The sequence below is a fragment of the Rhinichthys klamathensis genome, unplaced genomic scaffold, assembly GCF_029890125.1.
Source record: "Rhinichthys klamathensis goyatoka isolate OS25496 unplaced genomic scaffold, OSU_Roscu_1.1 h1tg000530l_1, whole genome shotgun sequence".
Taxonomy (NCBI): Eukaryota; Metazoa; Chordata; class Actinopteri; order Cypriniformes; family Leuciscidae; genus Rhinichthys; species Rhinichthys klamathensis.
The window spans coordinates 906,035-926,931 of record NW_026607006.1 but is presented as its reverse complement, the minus strand read 5'-3'; the positions used below and the strand labels follow the sequence as shown (position 1 = coordinate 926,931).

The window sequence follows — 20,897 nt, the reverse complement described above, 5'->3', positions numbered from 1 at the left end:
AATATTATGGATTTAATTTTGTTTTAGATTTACATGTTCATGACTAGTGTGATGCAAGAAATTTTAACTAGCTTAAGAAATGGAACATACCTGCACTATGGCATCTGGAAGGCCTGCAGTCATCCTGGAGAGGGCATCTTTCACACCCAGGGTCTTCTGCATCAGAACTTCAAGTGTGGGCAGTCAAAAAATGAATTCCACCTTGTGGATGTTGGTACCAGGAGCTTTCTTTTGCTGACTTCCTCCACTGTTTCTGATCCAAGGGTAGATCTACTTGGTTTGGTCCAAAGAGCTGTGTGTTTTGCTGTGCTGCTCCTATACACAGCCTTGCTCTCTGCATTGGAAGTTAAATATTTATCCACATCATTTGTGGAAATTAGGTTGATGGTGTGTGAAGCACACCTGTGGTGCGGGGGAAGAGAAAGCTGGCATTCACTTTCATCCTCAGCTGAGAGGATTTCTGACATATCTAAAAAAGTGACATCATCATTTGTGGGGGTGGACTCTCCCTCCTCCGTCTCATCATCGGACTCTGTGACAGGCTGATAAACATTAAACGCCTTGGCAAAGTTGGATCCGTTATCAGTCACTGTTGCAACTACTTTGTTGAGTAGTCCATATGAAGAGTGAATGCTTTCGATTTCTGCACCAATAACATCATACGTGTGTCTACCGCGAATTCTCCTACATGCCAATGCAGCCTTGTTGCGCTCTAATGTGGATCTACTGATCCAGTGGAGCGTTACTCCCATATAACTTCTGTTGTTAGCAGTCCAAATATGCGCGGTAGTTGACACAAAGTCGACATCATTCAGCGCGGCCTTCAGATTTCTCTCCATCGATGCATACTCCTCCTCCAAGTAAGAAGAAAAAGCTGTTCTGTGAGGCAGCGCGGCATTGACAGTAGTAGGGATCTTGTTTATTATGGCACGAAACGAAGGCGAATCAACCGTGTTTAATGGCAGCATTTCCTCCACAACAAACTGCCCGACCAACTTCTTCAACTCTCCCCCACGTACTGGTTTTGCACCGAAGTCCAGCTTTTGTTGTTTGGGTGGTGGGGGACCTGCTCTCTGCTTCGCATCACCTGGCGTGACTTGCTCTGTAAGTTTGACTGTGCGGTGCTGCGACTCCAAATGTTTTTTCAAATTCGACGAAGTGTTTCTGTAGGTAGATAACACTTTGTCGCCGCCAGCACAGAGTTTACAACGGACCTTAATGTTGCCATCTTTAGCTGACACAAACTCAACATAGTGACTGTATTTCCAGCTAGAAAAAGCGCATCTCTCTCCTCCCTCCATTGTTGTTTACGTTTGTGTCGCTGCGGGGTACGTACACGTGACGTGAACCTAATGCTGAAAACGTGACTTGTCGCGCACACTCAACGAGATGCAAGAAGAAATGAATATATATTTTTACTGTGACTTGTAAAAATAAAAATAAAAAATAGTAACACACAGTGACTTGGATAAGTAACTTTAATCTGATTACGGGTTTCGAAATAGTAGCGCGTTAGATTACTCGTTACTGAAAAAAGTGGTCAAATTAGAGTAACCGGCATCACTGACAGTACATAACATAATTTTATTTGAAACAATAATCTGTCAACATGATGTTGATGAATCATGTCCAGTCACTGTTTTGGCCAAGGCTTGCTCGTTCTATGCTATCACAGCATTACTCTTCTTTCTTTCTTTTTTTTGACGATCCCACGGTAGCTGCACATATCTCTGACTGCTTAGCAGACATGAAATAGTTGAACATCACCTTCAACTACTAAATCTAGCGAAACAGAGCTTCTCGTCCTTCCAGCCACTCCACCTCTATAACACTTTTTCTACATCGCCAACTCTACATCCAGCTAGGATCATCAGCAATAATTCCATTGAGATTAGCTAGAGATTTTGGGGTAATCTTTAAATACCAGCTGTAATTACAAGTAATGATGTATTGTGATAATGAGCAGTGATGACATGACACAATATCTCTGCACTTTTCTGCATCTATAAATTTGACACATACTACCGGTATATAACACAAAACAAACTGATAAAAAAAAGCTGCATATTCTTACAGATGGGCCTAGCTTTATTTATCAATTTATTATTATAAATTTTAAATAAAATGCTGCTTTTTTTCTTTTTCTACTTTTTATCAGCCAATTGATAATTCTGATTAAAAAAAGTGACAGGACCACAGAAAGGAAACACAAATCACACGTGTGTCAGATTGACAGATAACAAGTGTGCAAAGAGTTTACTTCATACATTCAGTTTAACAGTAAATTTAAATTACATTTAGTGCAAACTGTATCGTTCAACTGAACTGTGCATGTGCATTTCTAAACATTATCCATCCATGCAATAAATGCATGTCCTTGGATGAGCCGGGATCAATCCGTTGACTGTGGATCAACCCACACCTCTCTTCATCAATCTATAGATCGTTCTCAATAGATCGTTCTCAATTCCAGTCCAGGCGTCCCACTGCAATGCACATTTTCATGTCGTTTCTCTTATCTGACACAATTTATTCAGTTCAAGAACTTCTTTCCTACTGAGCTGATTATCTACAGTAAATCGGATGTGGAAGATAGGAGAGACTGCAAAATGAGCAGAACAGTGCGTTTTATAGGAAGTTGCTGCAAAGTTTAGACACCGGGGGGGAAAGAGCTTCTTTTTTTTTTAAAGATCACACACATCAACGTGGTTAGTTTCACAACACTTTACTACACACCAGCTCTTACATCAGCGCATCTGTCATTTATAGTTGTAGACTACTGTTGAAAGGATTTTTTAACATGGTTTGGTTCTGTTTGTGTCTGTGGTGTCTGGTTGGTGAGTTTTAATAATTTCTTTATGACTTTAGTCTTTCTGTAAGAGATTCAGTGTTTGTTTTTCCTCAGTGTCCTTTAACTACATTGAAGCTCAAATACCAGCAGCATTAGTTGTAGTTGGAGACGTTATTCTCATCCATATAACCGATTTTCTTAAGAAAAGTGTTTTCTGTGTATGGAGTTCAAATGAACTTCAGTTCAGTGAATAAGTGTTTAATTCAAAATCACCACGAAGATACAATTATTAATCCCCACACTATTTTCCTTCTTTGGGTGTAGCCATTCTGTTGTTTTATTATACCGTATTATTTATCTCAAATGTAGACTTCAAATTATTTACTTCAGTGAACCATCGTAAAATCTCACTCTGTTTTTCTGTTTGTTTTTCAGGTGTTGAGATGAAGCCGGTGTCAGTGATGGAGGGAGACTCTGTCACTTTACACACTGATAGAGAAATGAGGAATAATGATCTGATTGTGTGGAGGTTTGGACCTGAAAACACTTTAATATTTTATTTATTCAATTTAATATTTAATAATTTTAATTTCAAACGATTTACTTTAGTGAATGTGGTATTTGTTTACCATCATAAAGGTATTTGAAAGTCTTGATCTGTGACAAGCCCTGTTTCTGTTTGTTCTTTAGGTGTATTTGGTGATAAAGATGAGATGAAGTTATTGTCAGTGATGGAGGGAGACTCTGTCAATTTACACAGTGATAGTGAAATGGAGGATGGTGATGATCTGATTCAGTGGAGTTTTGGAAACTATTTAATAGTTCAAATCAATGAAACGGCTGACAACATTACTGTATATGATGATGTCCTTGAAGAGAGATTCAGAGACAGACTGCAGGTGGATCCTGAAACTGGATCTCTGAACATCACAAACACCAGAAGTGAACACACTGGATTTTATCAACTGCAGACCAACCGTGTGAAGAAGGTTTTCATCCTCAGTGTCTATTGTGAGTTTAACCCTCTGGGGTCCTTCATTTCAGAGTCACACTCAGGACCTTCGGGTCCAAATGGGCCGGAAGGGTGGGATTAATATTTATTTAAAAAAAATCATCTTTTTTTTTTTTACTTGTTTTTTATAATATCTTTTCTTTTTTGGTGTTTTGAGATAATTTCAAAAATAAAAATGATTTATAATTAATATTAATGCAATAATTATGCAAATATTATTATAATAATTATAATTTTTTCCCCATTGAATATACTAGAAATTAAAAAAAAATTTTTTTTTTTTTTTTTTTTTTTTTTAAAGCTGTATTTCATTTTAGAGTCAAGCCTAGGCCTCATGAAAGCAATTTTTGAAATGAGATGGATGCCATCTGGTGGACAAACTGAGCATTTTAAAAATTCAAAACCCATATGTAATCTGAATTTATTAGTGTGTATGTGTATAAAAGTGTGTTTGTGTGTGTGTGTGTGTGTGTGTGTGTGGATGTGTCTGTTTTGCACTCTTGATGTTTTATAGATTCACCCCTTCACTGTTGTGTGCTTTTTTTCTGGATCGTGGCTGATTTGTAGTTTGTACGCACAAAATAACTCTGTATTTTCACATTTTTGCCAATTTCCCATTCATTTCCTATGCGGGTCCATTTGGACCCGAAGGTCCTGAGTGTGACTATTTTTTTTACAACCACTTAGACTATTCAAATCCTGTCCCCAATTTTTTGGGGTGTTCGTATGCCAAGTACCAACAAAGTCACCAAATTTCGGACCATTCCGATAAAGCAATGATTTAAAAAAAAAAAAAAAAATTAAATGCTTCGGGTCCATTTGGGCCGAAGGACCCCAGAGGGTTAAGAAGAAGTTGATTTTTACCTCTTTATTTATTACAGCTTTAAAGTGGATCTAAATATGTATCGTTATATAAAATAACATATAAAAGATAACATACTTCCTTAGATCTTTAACATTAAATTGTCTAATTGATTTCCAGGTTTATATTTAACTTCTATATCATCTAACTTCTATTATATTTATCTTCTATGTTTTATAGAAGCTCTACTTTTGATCAGTCTTGGTTTCTCTGAATGTTTCTTTCTCATCTAATTTGATATCTCCGTTCATCCTCATTTATCTTTATTCTCTTGTTGTTGTTTTCCCAGCACCTCTGCCTGTTCCTGTCATCTTCTGTTACTGTCCTTCAACTCCATCATCATCATCATCATCATCATCATCAGTGTCCAGACATGTGCTGCTGTGTTCAGTTTTGAATGTGAGTCAAGCGACTCTCTCCTGGTTCAAAGGAAACAGTTTATTCTCCAGCACCAGTGTGTCTGATTTCAGCATCAGTCTCTCTCTGCCTCTGGAGGTGGAATATCAGGATAAAAACATTTACAGCTGTGTGCTGAACAATTCATTCACTGCCAAGACTCAACATCTCGACATCAGTCAAGTTTGTCACACATGTTCAGGTACGGCAGCGCTGATATTAGTTGATGTCGGCAGTGATATTAGCATATTTATTCACTGAGCTGATCTCTGTTTCATGCTTTTACTCCACAGACTCTGATGCTGTTGAAGCTGTGATCCGATTGGTTGTTACTGCTCTGGTGGGTGTGGCTGCTTCAGCTGCTATTGTTGTGCTGGTTTATGACATCAGATCCAGAAGAGCTGAACAGGATCGGGAACAAATGTCCACATCAGGATCATAAATCATAATGCAATTTCTGGATCTTCATTTTTTTTGGCTTTATATGGCTTCATACAGATGGTTCTCAACCAGGGGTGTGTTTCCTGTACAATGACGTAACTCACTGGCACTGCTTAACTACCATAATACGATGCATCATTAAGGAAATCATCTAGCTAGTCTCAATTGTTTTCCGAAGCCATATTGTCGCAAATTGATCGTATAACCACGTTGGTTAATGATGTCACGCAGGTGGTGGAGTAATAACTACTTTTAATTAATCTGTTTGAGATCGAATTAATGCTTGATGTTTTGCTATAAATTACGGACATGGCATCGGAGAACTATTTCTGCTTTTGCTTTATTTCCAGATTCAATCTAGGCTTATTCTTATGTACTCTTCAAAAACTACGCTTTAAATCTCTTGGCAAACTAAAAGACGTAAGATGACATTTGTATGTATTCTAAATAAAAGATATAGATTGTACTGAATGTCAGCTTGCTTATTTTGCTCAAGTTAAGGATTTATTGAGTCCACATGTCATGCAAACAATCAAAAGCTATGCTTCTAACCACAGGTCAAAAGCTCACACAGCTTTGGTTGCACACATGTCTAGCATTGATGCCCTAACTCGCTACCAGCAGGTAGTAAATAATCTGTCCCAAACTTTTGTTGAGCTCTCTTTGGAGCTCAACATTACAAAAACGAAGGAGCTATGCTTTGGGGGCAGAGACAAGGCAAGACCTCTGTTCCAGACACTTAGCATCCAGGGTCAGCCAGTGGAACAAGTGCAGGTATTCAGGTACTTGGGCACAGAAATAGACACTTCCCTGTCCTTCTCACAAAACACAGATACAATATACAAAAAAGCACAACAACGTCTCCACCTGCTCAGAAAACTCAGAACTTTTCAGATCAGCAAGGATGTGTTAACTTTGGTATCGCACTCCCTCATTGAATCAGTTCTTATTTCTAATATCTCTTCCTGGTATAACCAACTCACCACAAAATAAGACTTTTACATATAGTGAATCACGCTGCCAAAATAACTGGCTCGCCCCATCCCTCCATATCTGAAATATATCCATATCAGGAAAGCCAACCTGATCACAGAGGACCCCTCCCACCCCCTCCATCACTCCTTCCAGCTACTACCATCAGCCAGGCGTTTTAAGGTACCACTGGCGCGCAAAAACATCTACAAGAAATCGTTCATCCCCTCTGCAATTGCTATACTGAACAGCACAAAATGAACACTGTAGTCAGTTACTTTTATATGTCTGTGTGAATTTTATATGTTTGTGTGAATGCCTCTTTGTGACTGAAGCCCTGTCAAAGAAAATTTTCTGTAACCCTTGTGTAACAGACAATAAAGTATTATCTTATCATATCTTATGGCTTATGGCTTGCCTCTGTTCGTCGACAGTTCATCAGCATCCCTCCACCGCCCCATCTCCTCACTTGTAGTCCTAACTATTCTTATCACACTGGGTTCGGACCAAATTCCAGGCTCAGAGCCCTCCCTCCGGACAGCACGTAAGTGTGAACTTGTGAAGTGGCGCTATAACCACAGACTTAAAAAAAGTTAGAAAGCGACGTAGACCAAATTCAAGCTTTGTAAATGTTAAGACTGTGAGCCCGTGCTCAGTTTTTAATGTACATTTAGAAAGGCTATGCATGTCAGTAGGTTAATTGTTCTAATTGTTTTTTAGTATTGTCTTTCTTGTAGCTCAAACAGAAGAGTGTTGGTGCTTGCTATGCCAAGGTCATGGGTTCGATTCCCAGGGATAGCAAGAATGTAAATTAAAGACTAATAAATGTAATTTTAATGCAACACAAGAATATACTCTAATGCTTATCATTCATACTTATCATGCTCATCTGTCATGCAGGAAACTGGAGAATGTTTCAACACTTTAATATCAGCTGTGGAGTGAAAATTAGCCCTCATTAACTAAATAGTCGTTCTACAGGAGCACTTGAAGGCTGAGTGGTGTTGTATTTCAAGAAGAGGGATTTAATGATTGGATAGAGCTTCAATTAATCCAATGTCTTGCATGGATCTTGGGAATAGTTCCGTATTTCATCTTCTGCTTTAGTGCTTGTCATCTCTGTGTTCTCAAAAGAGTAGTTGTCATCCATGTCTCCTGACATCTGTCCATTTTCAGTAGTGGTCAGTTCATCAGAAGGCACAATGTCCATAAGAGCACCCTCTTGGACCATTATCCTTCACATATTCTCCCTCTCATCAGCAGGAAGCAACCACATCTGAAACTGGTATGGTAGATGATGCTGCAATTTTTGCATCATGGAAGCTTTTCAACCAGTGATTACTTCATGCTTTGAAATGATTTCTCAATCCACTGCATCAAAGTTTTTCTGCAAATAGGGGTTTGCTCTCTACTTATTCCCAGTATAAGCTTGCGGAAGGAAGTCAAAAATCACTGGTGGTGGTGGCGGCTCCTCCGCTCTCTTATGGACGGCAGACGCCCCTCCAGAACCCAGCCGGCCGGCAGAGAGTTCGTCCGTATCATCGTATCATTTGCATATGTTTATTCATCCAATTGATACCATGTTTAACGATACAAGAAATTAGGAAAATATGACATACGAATGTGCCGTCACATTACATTACTAAAAATCATTATCATAGTATCAAAATCATAGTAGCCTATCCTTCCCTTGTTTTTGAATAAATTAATAAAATATTATAAAATACATTTCAGATTTTCAGTTTTTCTCAATCTTTTCCACTGGCCAAATAGTAGTAATGAAAATTTAAAGTGCTTTTCCTTCATCTGCCGTCAGTCCCTCAGCTCACCATCGGTGTCGCTAAACTGCTCCGTCTCCAAAATGTTCGTACGCATGGGTCAGAGTTTGCGTGCAGGTGCGTTTTTATAAATCACAACTTATGCGTAGGAAGTGGCGTACGCCTCTTTCAGAGCCTGTTTAATATACACCCTAACCCTAAACCTGTTTTATAAATGAGGCCCCTGGTCCTCTCTCCTCTTATCACTCTCGAGACACTCGAGATCGCATCGTTCTCATATATATATATATATATATATATATATATATACTGTACATCAGCAGTTTATTAGACATAACCTATGTGTTGATATCTTGCAGCACAAATTATGAAAATATGAATGAATAATAAATCCTAGTTCCAATCATTTCTTCGGAGGAAAAGGAGAGAAGGAGACTTTTCAGGGAGAGGCTGGATGAATCTCCTAAAACCACCCCATCCACGAGCAAGCAGTGGCCTCCAAAGATTAAAAGATTGAAAGTGTCAGGTAAGATCTTTAAACTATAAATCAATGTAAAAGAATAAAATCATATCAAATGCAACAAATGTCTAATATATATATATATATATATATATATATATATTTTTTTTTTTTTTTGTCTTTACAGTTCCTCCATGCGCTTCGCTAGCTGTGCTCCCTCCTCCATCAGCTGTGGCTGAGAGGGCAACGCGCATGTCAGGAGAAGCATTCAGTTTGTTTCGTTGTTTCAAAGCTATTATTATTAAACGCCCTTAAACGGGTGCCGAGGGCCACAGCCTGGAGAAGGGGGCAAAAGAAGATATAAAGGCCTTAAAGCAAGGCAAAGCCACCGCCAGGAGAAGGGATCCAAAGGGTTTCCCTGCAGTCTGTGTGGGAAGCCCAAGCGTTTGGAGTTTGGGCACAGCTTCTTCCGTGGCAAAAGCTTTTGTGCCACTTCTGCTGGCAAGACAGCCTCTCAATGGCTGTCTGACCAAAAAAAGGATTGCGGCTGCGGACAATGTAACTGATGTGCCCAGGACAACGGCCTGGAGGAGGAAGAAAAAGGAAGAGGCAATTTCCCTAGGCCTGCCCCATAAAAGGCCAAAAAAGTGCACGCCGATTACTTGCAGTCTGTGCCAGCAACCTAAAACAAAGGAGTTTGGGCACTCGCGTTATGCCGGAAAAGCCTTTTGTAGTTCCTACGAGGGTAAAAGTGTGGAACTTTGGCTGGCAGAGCAACGGGCACTTGCTCCTATTGAGTAAAATGTCTTTAATTTATCTTTTATCCTCTTTGCTTTGTTTTTGTTAACTATTTGTTCTGTTGAAGATTTATTTTAATATTTGTATTTGGTATTTTGTTTGCATTTATCTATTTTTTATCCTTTATTTATCTATTTAATACATCTTTTATTACTTTTGTGAACTTTTTTGTACTCTTTCTGCTGTTAATTTGTTTTGTTTTAATATTTGCATTTTGTTTACATTTATATATTTTATTTTTTATAGTTCTAGTGTGAACTATTTAATAAAATAAAAAAATTAATAAAAAACCAGACTGTGTTTGACTCTGAGATGTATTTAGGGAAACATTAGAATGCTAATGAATAATTTAAATAAATCAAAAGCTTCACAAATAAAATAAATGGGTAAGACAATTAACATGAACACTTAATGGAGGCAAAAAATGTTCTAAAATAAAGAAAAGTCATTTAGTACAGTTAACATGGCCTTTGTGAAGGCAAATTAACATTCTAAAATAAAGAAGTCTTTTATGACTGTTTAATGACCATTATGAGAGCAAATAAGTGTTCTAAAATAAAGAACAAGCATTTAAGACTATTAATATGACCTTTGTGAAGGGAGATAAGTATGAAATAAAGGACTGTTTCATGGTTTTTATGAGGGCAAATAAATGTGCAAAAGTAAAAAAAAAAAAAAAATAATTCAGCCAAATTTACATGACTTTCATGAAGGCAGATAAACCTTAAATAAGGTTTTGATATATTACCATGGCATTTATGAGGCAAAAAAATGTTCTCAAATAGAAGACCAGTCATTAAATATTCTTAAATAAATAATAATTAATGACAATTTATATGACCGTTATGTAGGCAGATAAACCTTTTGAAATAAAGAACAATCATATTGGAATAATTACATGTTTTTTATTAAATGAGAATAAATATTACTTAATAGAAATAAACAAAGGACATTTACAATGTTTACAAATAAATCGTTTTTTTTACAACAAAGGATATTTATAAAGAGAAAAGTTATTTACAACAAAGGATATTTACAAATAAATAGTTATTTACAACGAAGGATATTTACAAATAAATAGTTATTTACAATGAAGGATACTTACAAATGAAGTTATTTACAAAAAAGGATATTTACAAATAAATAGTTATTTACAATGAAGGATATTTGTCTTATTTACAACGAAGGATATTTACAAATAAATAGTTATTTACAATGAAGTATATTTATTTACAAATAAATTATTTACAATGAAGGATTTTCTTCATTTCTCTTCTCCTGCAGCCACTCTTCCACAGTCTTTCCCTCTGCTGTGGCACAGAAGAAGAAGCTGCCCACCCTGGTGTGCCCAAACTCTTTTTTTCTGGGCTGCCCACATCGACTGCATGTGTAATGTTTTCGAACATGTTGCTGTGGAGGGGGCAGCCCTTGCTTCTGGGCTAAAAACCCTTCTGCCTTCCTCTTCCTCCACAAAGTTGTTCTGCTCAAAGGTGGAGCAGAGAGGGATGCTGGCGGTGGAGCAGAGAGTGATGCTGCCAGTGGAGCAGGGAGTGCGGGTGCTGATGCGGGGGGAGGATGGCGCTGCCCTCGTCGTATGGCCTGACCTGACAGGTCAGGGTTTAGGGTAAAGGGGAAAGGTGGAAGCGCTGATCCAGGTGCAGCGGGCACTGGCATCTTCTGCTTGGCTACAGGAAGAAGGGTGTGAGACACCATGCTGATCTGAGGTAAGGGCACACTCAGAGCTAGCACGTCTGCTTCCAGCTTCTTCCTGTAGTTGTTGTACCTGTTTAAAATGGCACAATTAATAGGATGAACAGAATATTAGAATTGTAAAATTCCTTCTGCTGGGTTTAAAAAGAAACTACTTACCAGACAGAAGGCGTCCACTGATTGACCTCAAACAGCTGAATCCTTGCCCGTCCCCTCAGTGCTGGGCAGTTCCCCACCAGCCTCAGTATGACCTGGTAGTCATGTAGAACGGCAGCCCAGCGGTTCAATGAAACGCCCCCACTTCACCTTCCCCGATGGATGAATGGAGCAGAGCTCCAGACATACTGCCTCTACAATTCTACAAATATTGGGCCATTGGGCAGGAACCGACCCCTGCCCCAGCACACACCTGTAAATACAATAGGGAATTATAAAGCTTATAGTCATTTATATTATTAAAGCTCTGTGTGCAAATATTTAACTTACCGCTTCAGGCTCTCCTTTCCATGGCAGGTGGAGGTTTTGGAGTGGGTGGCCTTGAACCTGCCTTGTAAGAGTCTCTCATTGTGTCTCGGCGGATAGGAAACACCTTTTTTTTTATTGTCCGGCAGTCTGTCCCACAGCCGAACAATGTCAGTGGCTTCCCTATCTGAGACACAAGGCTTTTCTCTTAGCTCAACGAGGTACCTGGCCAGCTCCACCACTCTGTCAAAACCTGGTGTCCCGTCTGGTCCTCTGCACACCTAACAAGAAGAAAGAAGAAGTTAGTGGATGGATGAAAAAAAGTCCTCCATATGATGGCATGGCAAGGGATGCCTGCATGCATACATACATCTTTTTGGGGCTCAGGTGGCAGGTCCTGGGAGGACTGAGAGGGAGACGCTGAATCTCGAGACAAGCGTACAGCTTCCTGGGTGGACACTAAGGAAAGAGGGGAGATGGTGTGGTCCTGCTCCTCTGCCTCATCCCCAAATCCCTCATCTTCTGCCTCCCCCAAGTCGTCTGGGATTCTGTCTGGGGCATCTGGGTCCCGCCCAAAGTTCTCCCTGAACTCCCAGGACTGCTGCGAGCACAGGTACTCCACCCCGATGAGCTTGCCTGACAAAATAAAATAAAATAGAAAACAAGGTTTTAAAACAGACACCTGTGCATTACAAAGAAAACAACAAAGCATGGCATTATAGACACATACCCGGGTACTGTCCTGGCTTTGAATAGTCTTGTACAAGACTACAGCCAAGAAGACGCTGACTGAGTTCATTGAGGCTGTGCTGGAGCGAGGCACTGTAGTAGCGCAGGGATGACGGGGCCTCATCCGTGATGGTAGCAGCAGCAGCGCGGTCCTCGTTCCACCACTCCAAACCCTCAAGCAGATAAGCCTGGACATTTTCCAGGTTAGCGCTTGTTCCTGATTAAAAAACAAACAAACATTAACACTAATTTATAATTGTGGAAGGACTCCAGGGAAGTGGAACCCCGAGCGCAGTGGTAGACAGGAAGTATGAGCCCTCCCTTTGTCGTACTTCCTGTCTGGGTGTACAGCTGCACACCAGGGGAGTCCTGGATGCAGGGAAGATGGTGTCTTTGGGTGTCCCAGATGACGTCCATCCTCTCCTGGTCCACCAAGGGGATACCCATGGTTTCCCTGGCGTCCTTGAAGGCCTCCAGCAACTCAACGATCAGCTGCTCTGTCTCCTCCACGCCATGTGTGCAGCGTCGACTGGAGGTGAGCCTGCTGGTCAGGTGGTCATCAGTGAGGCCTCTGATGCCCTGCTGTTGCTCCAGCTTCCGCATTTTTGCCTCCCTCAGCAGAGCTACATCTCCCTCGTCCCAGACAAAAATCCAGGCGGAGAGCTTCGCCATGAACAGACCGTAGAGCGGGTGGCTGTCAGTGTGCAGACCTCCGGCAAAGCGCCGCATGAAGTGCCACACATCAAGACGTACCACCACGTCACTCCAGCCGCTGAACATGGCACCTGCTCTGGAGGTGCCCACAGAAGAGCAGCAGTATCTGTCCACATAAAGGAGTGTAGGGGGAGCGACTCCAGCCGCCTCGTACCTTTTCACCGGGCCTGTGGTCATGGGCAGCAGTCCCTGACCCTCATGTGAGGTGAGCACAGACATGAGGACCTGTCCGTGCTCATTTCCCACATTGGTGACCCAGGCTGCGGTCCCAGCTGCAGCTCCCGCCAGTTTTTTGGCCACCTATTGTTGAAAAACAGAAAATTCAGTACAGATAACCTAAAAAAAATATTTATATATACCTGTACATACACATTTGGGTATATTTAATATTTAATTAATATGTTACCTTTTTTGTGGAGTCCATCTTCAGGATGGACCCAAAGACAGAGGTGACCCTGGCTTTGAGCTCACCATACCGGGACCGGGATACCGGGATATCATCTGCGTGGACAGAGAGGAGCCACTTGGCGGTTGGTACAGGCGGCTTGGGTGGTAGAGGTGAGATGGGCTGTGTGGTGATACCCTGGAACCGGTCACACACAGAGAGGTATTGCAGGGACCTCTCCATCCATTCCTCACTATGCTGTTCACATAGCTTGTGATACAGCATAGAGACGCTGTTGCCGATAGAGCGCTCCCTCATCAACTTTGCCACATGCATTTCACAAGAGAACCTGTTAAAACACACAGACAAAAGCAAAGTTTATTAAAGTTCCTTTAAAGTGTTATTTCTTTATAAATAAAAAATGTGAGATAAAAAGATAAAATCTGTATCTTTACAAAAAGATAAAAAACTGTACAGAGTTTGATATTGTTTTAAGTCTGACATCTATCTAAGGTCAAGCAAGGCTCAATGGGGGGCCGTTAACAAATCTTGAATAGAACCTCAGCCTTCAGGCTAGGTGTCTCAAGGTGTTGGAATGTTATTGTTCTGAGTTTGACACCTTTGAAAGGTCAAGCAAAGATCAATTTGGGTGGGTCGTTCACACATTTTGTATAGAACCTCGACTGGCAGACACAGTGTCTTGTGAAAAACTACAAAAGCAAGATAATGCTTGTTTAGTGTACAAATTACGTGTCATTAATTTTAAAAGTACTAACAAAAATATTATTTTTAAGTCGTTTAAGTTACATTATTACCATTACAGCCTAGTTAAAGGTGTAACATGTTAGTAGTTAATTACACCTGAAATAAGAATAATTTTTTCGTGACTCACCGGTAAGTGAGGATGGCTGGGAACATCCTGCGGTGAGCCGGATCCAGCTGGTCCAGGATGTCATAGGACCACGCGGCCAGCTTCTTGTGGCAGCACCCGCCTCACTGTCTTGTAGAGCAGTGTTTCTCAACCCTGCCCCTGAAGGACCCCCAACACTGTACGTTTTCTTCAGGTGTATTTGATTAGGGAAACAAAGAAAACGTGTAGTGTTGGGGGTCCTTCAGGGGCAGGGTTGAGAAACACTGTTGTAGAGCCCACATGATGTATGTCGCTGACCAGACCGTCTGCAGTCTGGCGAGCTGCAGATCAGCTTGTAGGACCACATCCTGTAGGGCATCCACAAACACAGCGGCCAGGTGAAGAACACGTCCGGCGACGCTGGAGGCAGATGACACTGCAGGCGTGGCTCAGGACGGTACCACCACATCTGCAGGTTATCAGTTAGTGCTGCCCTTCCACCCTGGCGCCGGAAGAGGGAGCGGCCGATCCACTCGTGTTGTTCTTTTGGAAGGGAGTGCTTCCAGGCCTCAGGGAGAACAACCTATACACACACAAAAATATGTTATATATGAATAAAAACAAAATGAGTAAAATATATATATATATATATATATATGTATTATTATTAATTTATAATATATATATATATATATATGCAAACTTCTGGTGTGAAAACTGTACCTCAGAAGCCGCTGACACCAGCCTTTGAGCGGCTCTTTGCTCCAAGCGAGGTGAGTGGATCGGCGTTGAAGGTGGTGGAAGTACTGTGAAGAACACATCATTTTAATTTTGTAATTAGTAATAATGATTTAATAATTTGAAGACATTTGTGGTTACATAACAATGCTATATGAAATACTAAAATGCTAAATGAAGACATTTGTGGTTACATAACAATGCTATATGATGTTAGTAAATGTATTAGTGATCACATATGATCAGGTGAGTATCTTTTTTTTTTTACACACAAAAGAAAACAAAACACTCACCCTGTGGCTCCACCTCCATGGCTGAAGCCAGCAGATCTTCATCTGTTGGCTCTGAGGACAGCAATGTTATTCATAATTCCATTAGAACATCCATAGAATTACACCACTTATAGATCTAAAAACTCACCGTGTGCTGTGGCTGGCTGGGAATGGGAGCTTTGGGTGGGAGGAGGAGAAGCTGAATGCGAAGGATGGGCAGGCTGGGATGCAGAAGATGACTTTTTTTTCCTCTGCTGGTCCCTCAGCAGGATGTATTTTTTCAAGGCATCCATCTTGCTGCCTGTACTGGTGCCCTTGTGCCGGATGAACTCCACATAGCTACATAAGACACAATAGTGTACATGATAAGAGTAAAATAAATACAAAACAGCAAAACAATTAATAAGCAAGCTGAAGCACATATTACCTTTTCCTCTCCCTGTCCTTAGCCTCATAGAGCTCCTTGTAGGTGCTCCTCTTGTGGATCCCAAAGCCCACCAGACAGTCACCCTCACAGCCAGGTAACGAGCCCTCTCTCTGCCTGCGCACTCTGATGGCTTCTGCAACCATCTCAAATGTGCAGGCATATTGGAGAAAGGCATCCTTATTAGCCATGAGGGCACCTCTGTCCAATCTGCCAGCCTCGCGCTCCTGCTGATGCCCAGACAGGACCATGAGGGAGTAGCCAAGGTCATTCTCTAGCATCCATTTGAAGGGTTTCCCTCTGTTTTGAACAAACTGGATGGCACTTTGACTTACCACCAGCACATCATCAAAGGGATTCCCCTCCACCTTGGATGACCCTGACCTTGGTCTCCCCCAGCACAACCTCAGGGTACTTTGGGACAAAGGGCACCCCTTTAGCCACTTGAGAAAGGTGGACTTTCTCCACAGTTGCTGCCCGGTTATACGGCCTAAGCACCAGCTCTCCAGCCTCCACACGCAGGTTGGGTGTGCTTTTCATTCTGGAAAAAAGGCAAAAATTAATAAATGTACAGAAAATTGTGGAGTTTTAAAAAAAACCTTTTGTGTTTAATGTTGTGTTAAATCGAGTAAAACAGCAAGGGAGCGTTATTTCGGGGTAAATCGTGATTTTGACAAGAGTGTATGACGTCCGAGGGCACCGGCGCCCTGGCCTCGGCCAATGGGAGCAACCTCTGAAACAATTCGTCGGCCGGCCAATGAGGTGAGGGGAGCAGAAGCGGGGCGCGGTGAAACAATTTGTCCGTCGGCCAATCGGTGAGCGGGGCGCGGTGAAACAAATTGCAACAATTCACCCGAAGATACGTTTCGCCATAGGTCAATAAACAGGCAGGATATCAGGGCAGGCTGCAAACAAACAGGACACAGGAACCAGGCAGAAGACCAGGGGCCCGTTTCAATAAGGAGGTTCAACCAACTCTGAGTTAAAACTTGAACTCTGAGTTGACTTACCCTGAGATTGGAAACCTTTCGGTTACAGAAGAGCTGAAATGAGTTAGTTCAATCAACTCTAAGTTGACTGACTCTGAGTTAAGTGCGTGCACCACAACTATAAAAAGCCATTATCAATGGAGCGCAGATATTACGAGTCACCATGGCAACAGCGTCAGACAAAAAGAGGTCTGCATATTTCTCCCCAGCAGAACTGGATGTGCTTATGCAAGCATATGCTGAATTTGAACACGTATTTAAAAAAAAAAAAAGCAACACGGCTGCAGCGGCGAAGGACAGAGAGTTAGTTAGGGAGAAAATAGCTGCTCGAGTCAATGCGTAAGTTTACATTTTAATTACTGTTATACAGTGTTGGGTGTAATGAATTACTAAGTAATCTAAATACTGTAATTAAATTAAAGACTATAAAACAATTCTGTATAAAACAATAGTGGATTTAATATATCACATTTTAAAAGGTATATTTTTAATGTAACCTTCTCCCTCTAGTTACACACTTTGGTCAATTCAAGAATAATTCATGCAATTGTATATTGTTTATTTGAAAGCATTGGAAGTGCAGTTTCTTGTCTCTCCTTGTTGTTCAAGTGGTTGAGGTTAATTTGGGATTTAGAAAGTAATTAATAAGTAAGTAGACCAGTGGTTCTCAACCCTGTCCTGGCGTACCCCCAACACTACACATTTTCCTTGTCTCCCTAATCAAACACACCTGATTCAACTCATCAGCTTATTAACCCATGTGATAATGAGCTGATGAGTTGAATCAGGTGTGTTTGATTAGGAAGACAAGGAAAATGTGTAGTGTTGGGGGTACGCCAGGACAGGGTTGAGAACCACTGAAGTAGACCAAATTAGTAAGTAGACCAGTACTTTCTAGAGATAGTAATTATTACATTAATCTAATTAGACTTGTTGAAGATGTAATTTGTAGTTAGTAATTAATAACTATTTTAGAGTAACTTACCCAACTGTTATAATATCAGAGGTGAAACTGGAAGAACAGTATTGTTCGTGGCAGCAGCTGAAAAAGGTGACGATGAGGATGAAGAAACAGTTTCTGCTGCCACAGAGAGGCCTACCGAGGTAATGTTAATATTATATCTTTACACATCAAACAATCTACACATTCACATTTATATGTGGAGTAGCCTACAGAATCTAAGTTTATATCTATAAATGATAATTCTTATCTCTACCCCCCAGCAGGAGGAAGGTCCATCTTCTGTTGCACAGATGAACACAGTTCAGTGATTTACAGTAAATGTCAGTTTAATTCTGAATTTTAGAACTACATGATGTAACTCTAATCTGCTGTATTTTCAGTTGCCAGTTAAGGAGTTATATAGATGACTTCTTATTAAAAAGATATAAAAAAAAAAAAACAGCAAAGAACTTGTATACTTGGACCGCCAAGATCTAAAAGGCAGATCTGGAAGTCGAGATTTTGAAACTAAAGCTAGAGGTGAGTGTATGGTAACAGGTGAATTCTAGGAAGTATTGAAACTATTTTAAAATCTTTTTTTTTTTTTTTAAGGAAATGAAGATTACCATATAAATTGCTGTGATTTTGTTTATTATTTCTGTTATTTTGTGGTTGCATTTGTAGGAAATAAAGAACACCATATAAATTGCTGTGATTTTGTGTTTATTCTTTTTTTTTTTTTTTTTTTTTTTTTGTGGTGGTGGATATCATGATTAATCTGAAAAGACATTGTGGCATATCATATCCCGGACTACCCTTCCATCCTGGAAATCTGCAGGGTTGATGGGGTCTTCCTCAGGGTCTTGCATTTGTAGGGCCACTTGGCCTCCACATTTGTGATGATATGTGCAGCATCACATATGTTCTTGACAGTGCAAATAATGAGAGATGTTACAGTATTGTGATGTAGTCTTTGACCATTAGAAACAGTAGGGTGTCAGTGTACCTGCACATTAATACTGTGGATGGATCTCCTGTTGACATAGTCCGCTTCATTTTCAGAAGGTGCAATGATCGGATTATGTGTGCCATCAATGCATCCAACCACATTGGGAAATCCTAAAGGGAATTGTAATTATTAGGTTACTTCCAGGGGTCACAGCAAGATGTTCTTAACTGATCATCATTTATCAGGTTAGCCTCATTTAAACCGATTTCTACACCACTGACCTGCAATCCTGTGAAACTCCTCTTTGATGACTCTCACTGGTTTGTGCCCAGGAAACAATACAAAAATTCTCAGAAAGAGCTTAAAAGCGAGGCACACTTTCCCTACCGCTCTGCATACAGCAGCCTTACTGATATATTCTGCATCCCCAATGTTATAAAGAAAACTTCCATTTGCAAAGAAACGTAAGCCAACGCAAAGCATCTGCTCGGATGTAAGAGCACGGCCACGATGGCTGATGTTACTGATGTAAGGATGGATGAGATTATGGAGGTATCTAATTGACTGTAAAGAAAAACGGTACCGCTCAAATAAAAATGTATAGGGTTAACATACTCAGAGTTTCCACTTAACCTCCTTTCTGAAACAGGCCCCAGGAACAGACAAGGTCACAACATGCAGGTAAACGCATGGAAAAACGCTTGGAAATGTTTGCAGCAGCAAAACAAGACTTAGCCCAGGGTGTAGTGTGAGTGTGGCTTAAATGAGTGTTTGAACATGAGGTGCAGGTGTGTGTGTAATCAGCGCAGTGCAGGTGTATAGTGTAATCAGTCCAGGGAGATGCATGATGGGAAATGGAGTCCGTAATCACCCAGGGAGTGCGTGGCTAATTGTGAGAGTAATATAGGTTGTTAGAGTCAAAAGTAATCAACACAGTGGTTTAACTGTAAGGGATCTAAACGCGGTAATGTTGCAGTCTTTCCCGGTTGATCTTTTCAGGTAAGACCATTTAAATGATAAGAACCTGTATTGTCTTCCGGTTCTGTTGTCAATCCGCGTTCACGAGTCCGCAGTGACGCTTATGATGTAAGACGCTGCTGACGTGTTATCTGGTGCGTCCGTATATTCGGGTTCAAATAAATATGGCTGGGCCAAAAAATGCAAGTCTTCCTCTGTGTCGAAATCCTTAGACATGTTTGCAAAGATTGTTTTGTTTACAGCGTGCGTCTCCCTTAGACTGTAAACGAAGCTCGGGCGCACCAGATAACATGTCAGCAGCGTCACTGAACGCGGATTGACAACAGAACCGGAAGACAATACAATGCTGAATAAAGTCGTAGTTTTTGTTATTTTTGGACCAAAATGTATTTTCGATGCTTCAAAACATTCTAACTAACTCACTGATGTCACATGGACAACTTTGATGATGTCTTTATTTCCTTTCTGGACAAGGACAGTATACCGTACATACAATTTCAATGGAGGGACAGAAAGCTCTCAGACTAAATCTAAAATATCTTAAACTGTGTTCCGAAGATGAACGGAGGTCTCACGGGCTTGGGATGACATGATGAGGGTGAGTCATTAATGACATAATTTTCATTTTTGGGTGAACTACCCCTTTAAGACTTGAAGGGTAAGACTTGAGACTTACTTGTGACTTGCACATGTGTGACTTACTCCAACCTCTGCTAGGCCTAGACTACGGTGTTGTCAGTGAACAGGCTGTAAAACTGTTGGCTAAGTTACAGACACTCATGAAAAACTGATGCTAATTATCTGGGAAATATTCTCTAACAGGAGTCAAGTTGTCATTGTTTGTGTCAAACAAGTTGTGAATTTTTTGTAACATTAAAACAGGAGATCATGACTTATCTTGAATCTTATCCAGATACAATAGTGCTATTTTCTGATTGGCTATTGTGTAGCCCCTTTCTTTTTTTTGATTGGCTGATAAGTGGCAGGCTCGACTGCAGAACTCCAGGGGCTTGATTCCTGCCGGTTCCATAGCGAGAGCGTTTAAAAGTATAGCCTTGGTTGTGCCATTGTCCCTTTCCTCATCAGATCAGATGCTCAGAACGACAGTGTGTCCACCTGGGGATACTCTTATCCCTCTTAACTCATTTGCATTGTCCCAAGTACACAGTTAAAACAAAAATTGTTTTTAGAACTTTAGAAATGCATTATTTTATTTCCAGATATCTTTAAAAATCTGTAGGGCA

The 20,897-nt window shown here is 40.7% G+C and overlaps 4 protein-coding genes across 4 annotated transcripts in view; 1 reads left to right on the top strand and 3 right to left on the bottom strand.

Moving 5' to 3' along the window:
* The window catches only part of LOC130073205 (gastrula zinc finger protein XlCGF57.1-like), a 250,423-nt gene that overhangs the window by 177,965 nt on the left and 51,561 nt on the right, over window positions 1–20,897 (bottom strand). The window lies entirely within an intron of this gene.
* Window positions 3,464–5,827, top strand: LOC130073233 (uncharacterized). The gene is made up of 3 exons (XM_056238702.1): window positions 3,464–3,802; window positions 4,955–5,263; window positions 5,355–5,827. Exons 1-3 carry the CDS (start codon window positions 3,505–3,507, stop codon window positions 5,501–5,503), a joined length of 756 nt encoding a protein of 251 aa, XP_056094677.1. The 5' UTR covers window positions 3,464–3,504; the 3' UTR covers window positions 5,504–5,827.
* On the bottom strand, window positions 11,209–14,474 carry LOC130073203 (uncharacterized). Its single transcript, XM_056238673.1, has 8 exons — window positions 14,403–14,474; window positions 13,532–13,859; window positions 12,744–13,425; window positions 12,413–12,628; window positions 12,053–12,318; window positions 11,707–11,963; window positions 11,380–11,629; window positions 11,209–11,293 (listed from the first exon to the last, which is right to left on the bottom strand). The coding sequence occupies exons 1-7, from the start codon at window positions 14,426–14,428 to the stop codon at window positions 11,479–11,481; spliced, it is 1,926 nt and encodes a 641-aa protein (XP_056094648.1). The 5' UTR covers window positions 14,429–14,474; the 3' UTR covers window positions 11,209–11,293; window positions 11,380–11,478.
* LOC130073202 (uncharacterized) lies at window positions 14,623–16,096 on the bottom strand. Its single transcript, XM_056238672.1, has 5 exons — window positions 15,798–16,096; window positions 15,519–15,709; window positions 15,392–15,442; window positions 15,084–15,166; window positions 14,623–14,943 (listed from the first exon to the last, which is right to left on the bottom strand). The coding sequence occupies exons 1-5, from the start codon at window positions 16,073–16,075 to the stop codon at window positions 14,623–14,625; spliced, it is 924 nt and encodes a 307-aa protein (XP_056094647.1). The 5' UTR covers window positions 16,076–16,096.

Excerpts from the sequence above, each read along its gene's own strand:
- LOC130073203 (XM_056238673.1), bottom strand. The coding sequence starts at position 14,428 with ATGTTCCCAGCCATCCTCACTTACCG. Across the intron at positions 13,860-14,402 it reads CCAGCCATCCTCACTTACCG|GTTCTCTTGTGAAATGCATG; the intron begins GTGAGTCACGAA and ends GTGTTTTAACAG. Across the intron at positions 13,426-13,531 it reads AGATGGACTCCACAAAAAAG|GTGGCCAAAAAACTGGCGGG; the intron begins GTAACATATTAA and ends TTTCAACAATAG.
- LOC130073202 (XM_056238672.1), bottom strand. The coding sequence starts at position 16,075 with ATGCTAGAGAATGACCTTGGCTACTCCCTCATGGTCCTGTCTGGGCAT. Across the intron at positions 15,710-15,797 it reads AAGGACAGGGAGAGGAAAAG|CTATGTGGAGTTCATCCGGC; the intron begins GTAATATGTGCT and ends TGTCTTATGTAG. Across the intron at positions 15,443-15,518 it reads CCAGCCAGCCACAGCACACG|AGCCAACAGATGAAGATCTG; the intron begins GTGAGTTTTTAG and ends TGCTGTCCTCAG.
- LOC130073233 (XM_056238702.1), top strand. The coding sequence starts at position 3,505 with ATGAAGTTATTGTCAGTGATGGAGGGAGACTCTGTCAATTTACACAGT. Across the intron at positions 3,803-4,954 it reads TTTCATCCTCAGTGTCTATT|CACCTCTGCCTGTTCCTGTC; the intron begins GTGAGTTTAACC and ends TTGTTTTCCCAG. Across the intron at positions 5,264-5,354 it reads AGTTTGTCACACATGTTCAG|ACTCTGATGCTGTTGAAGCT; the intron begins GTACGGCAGCGC and ends TTTACTCCACAG.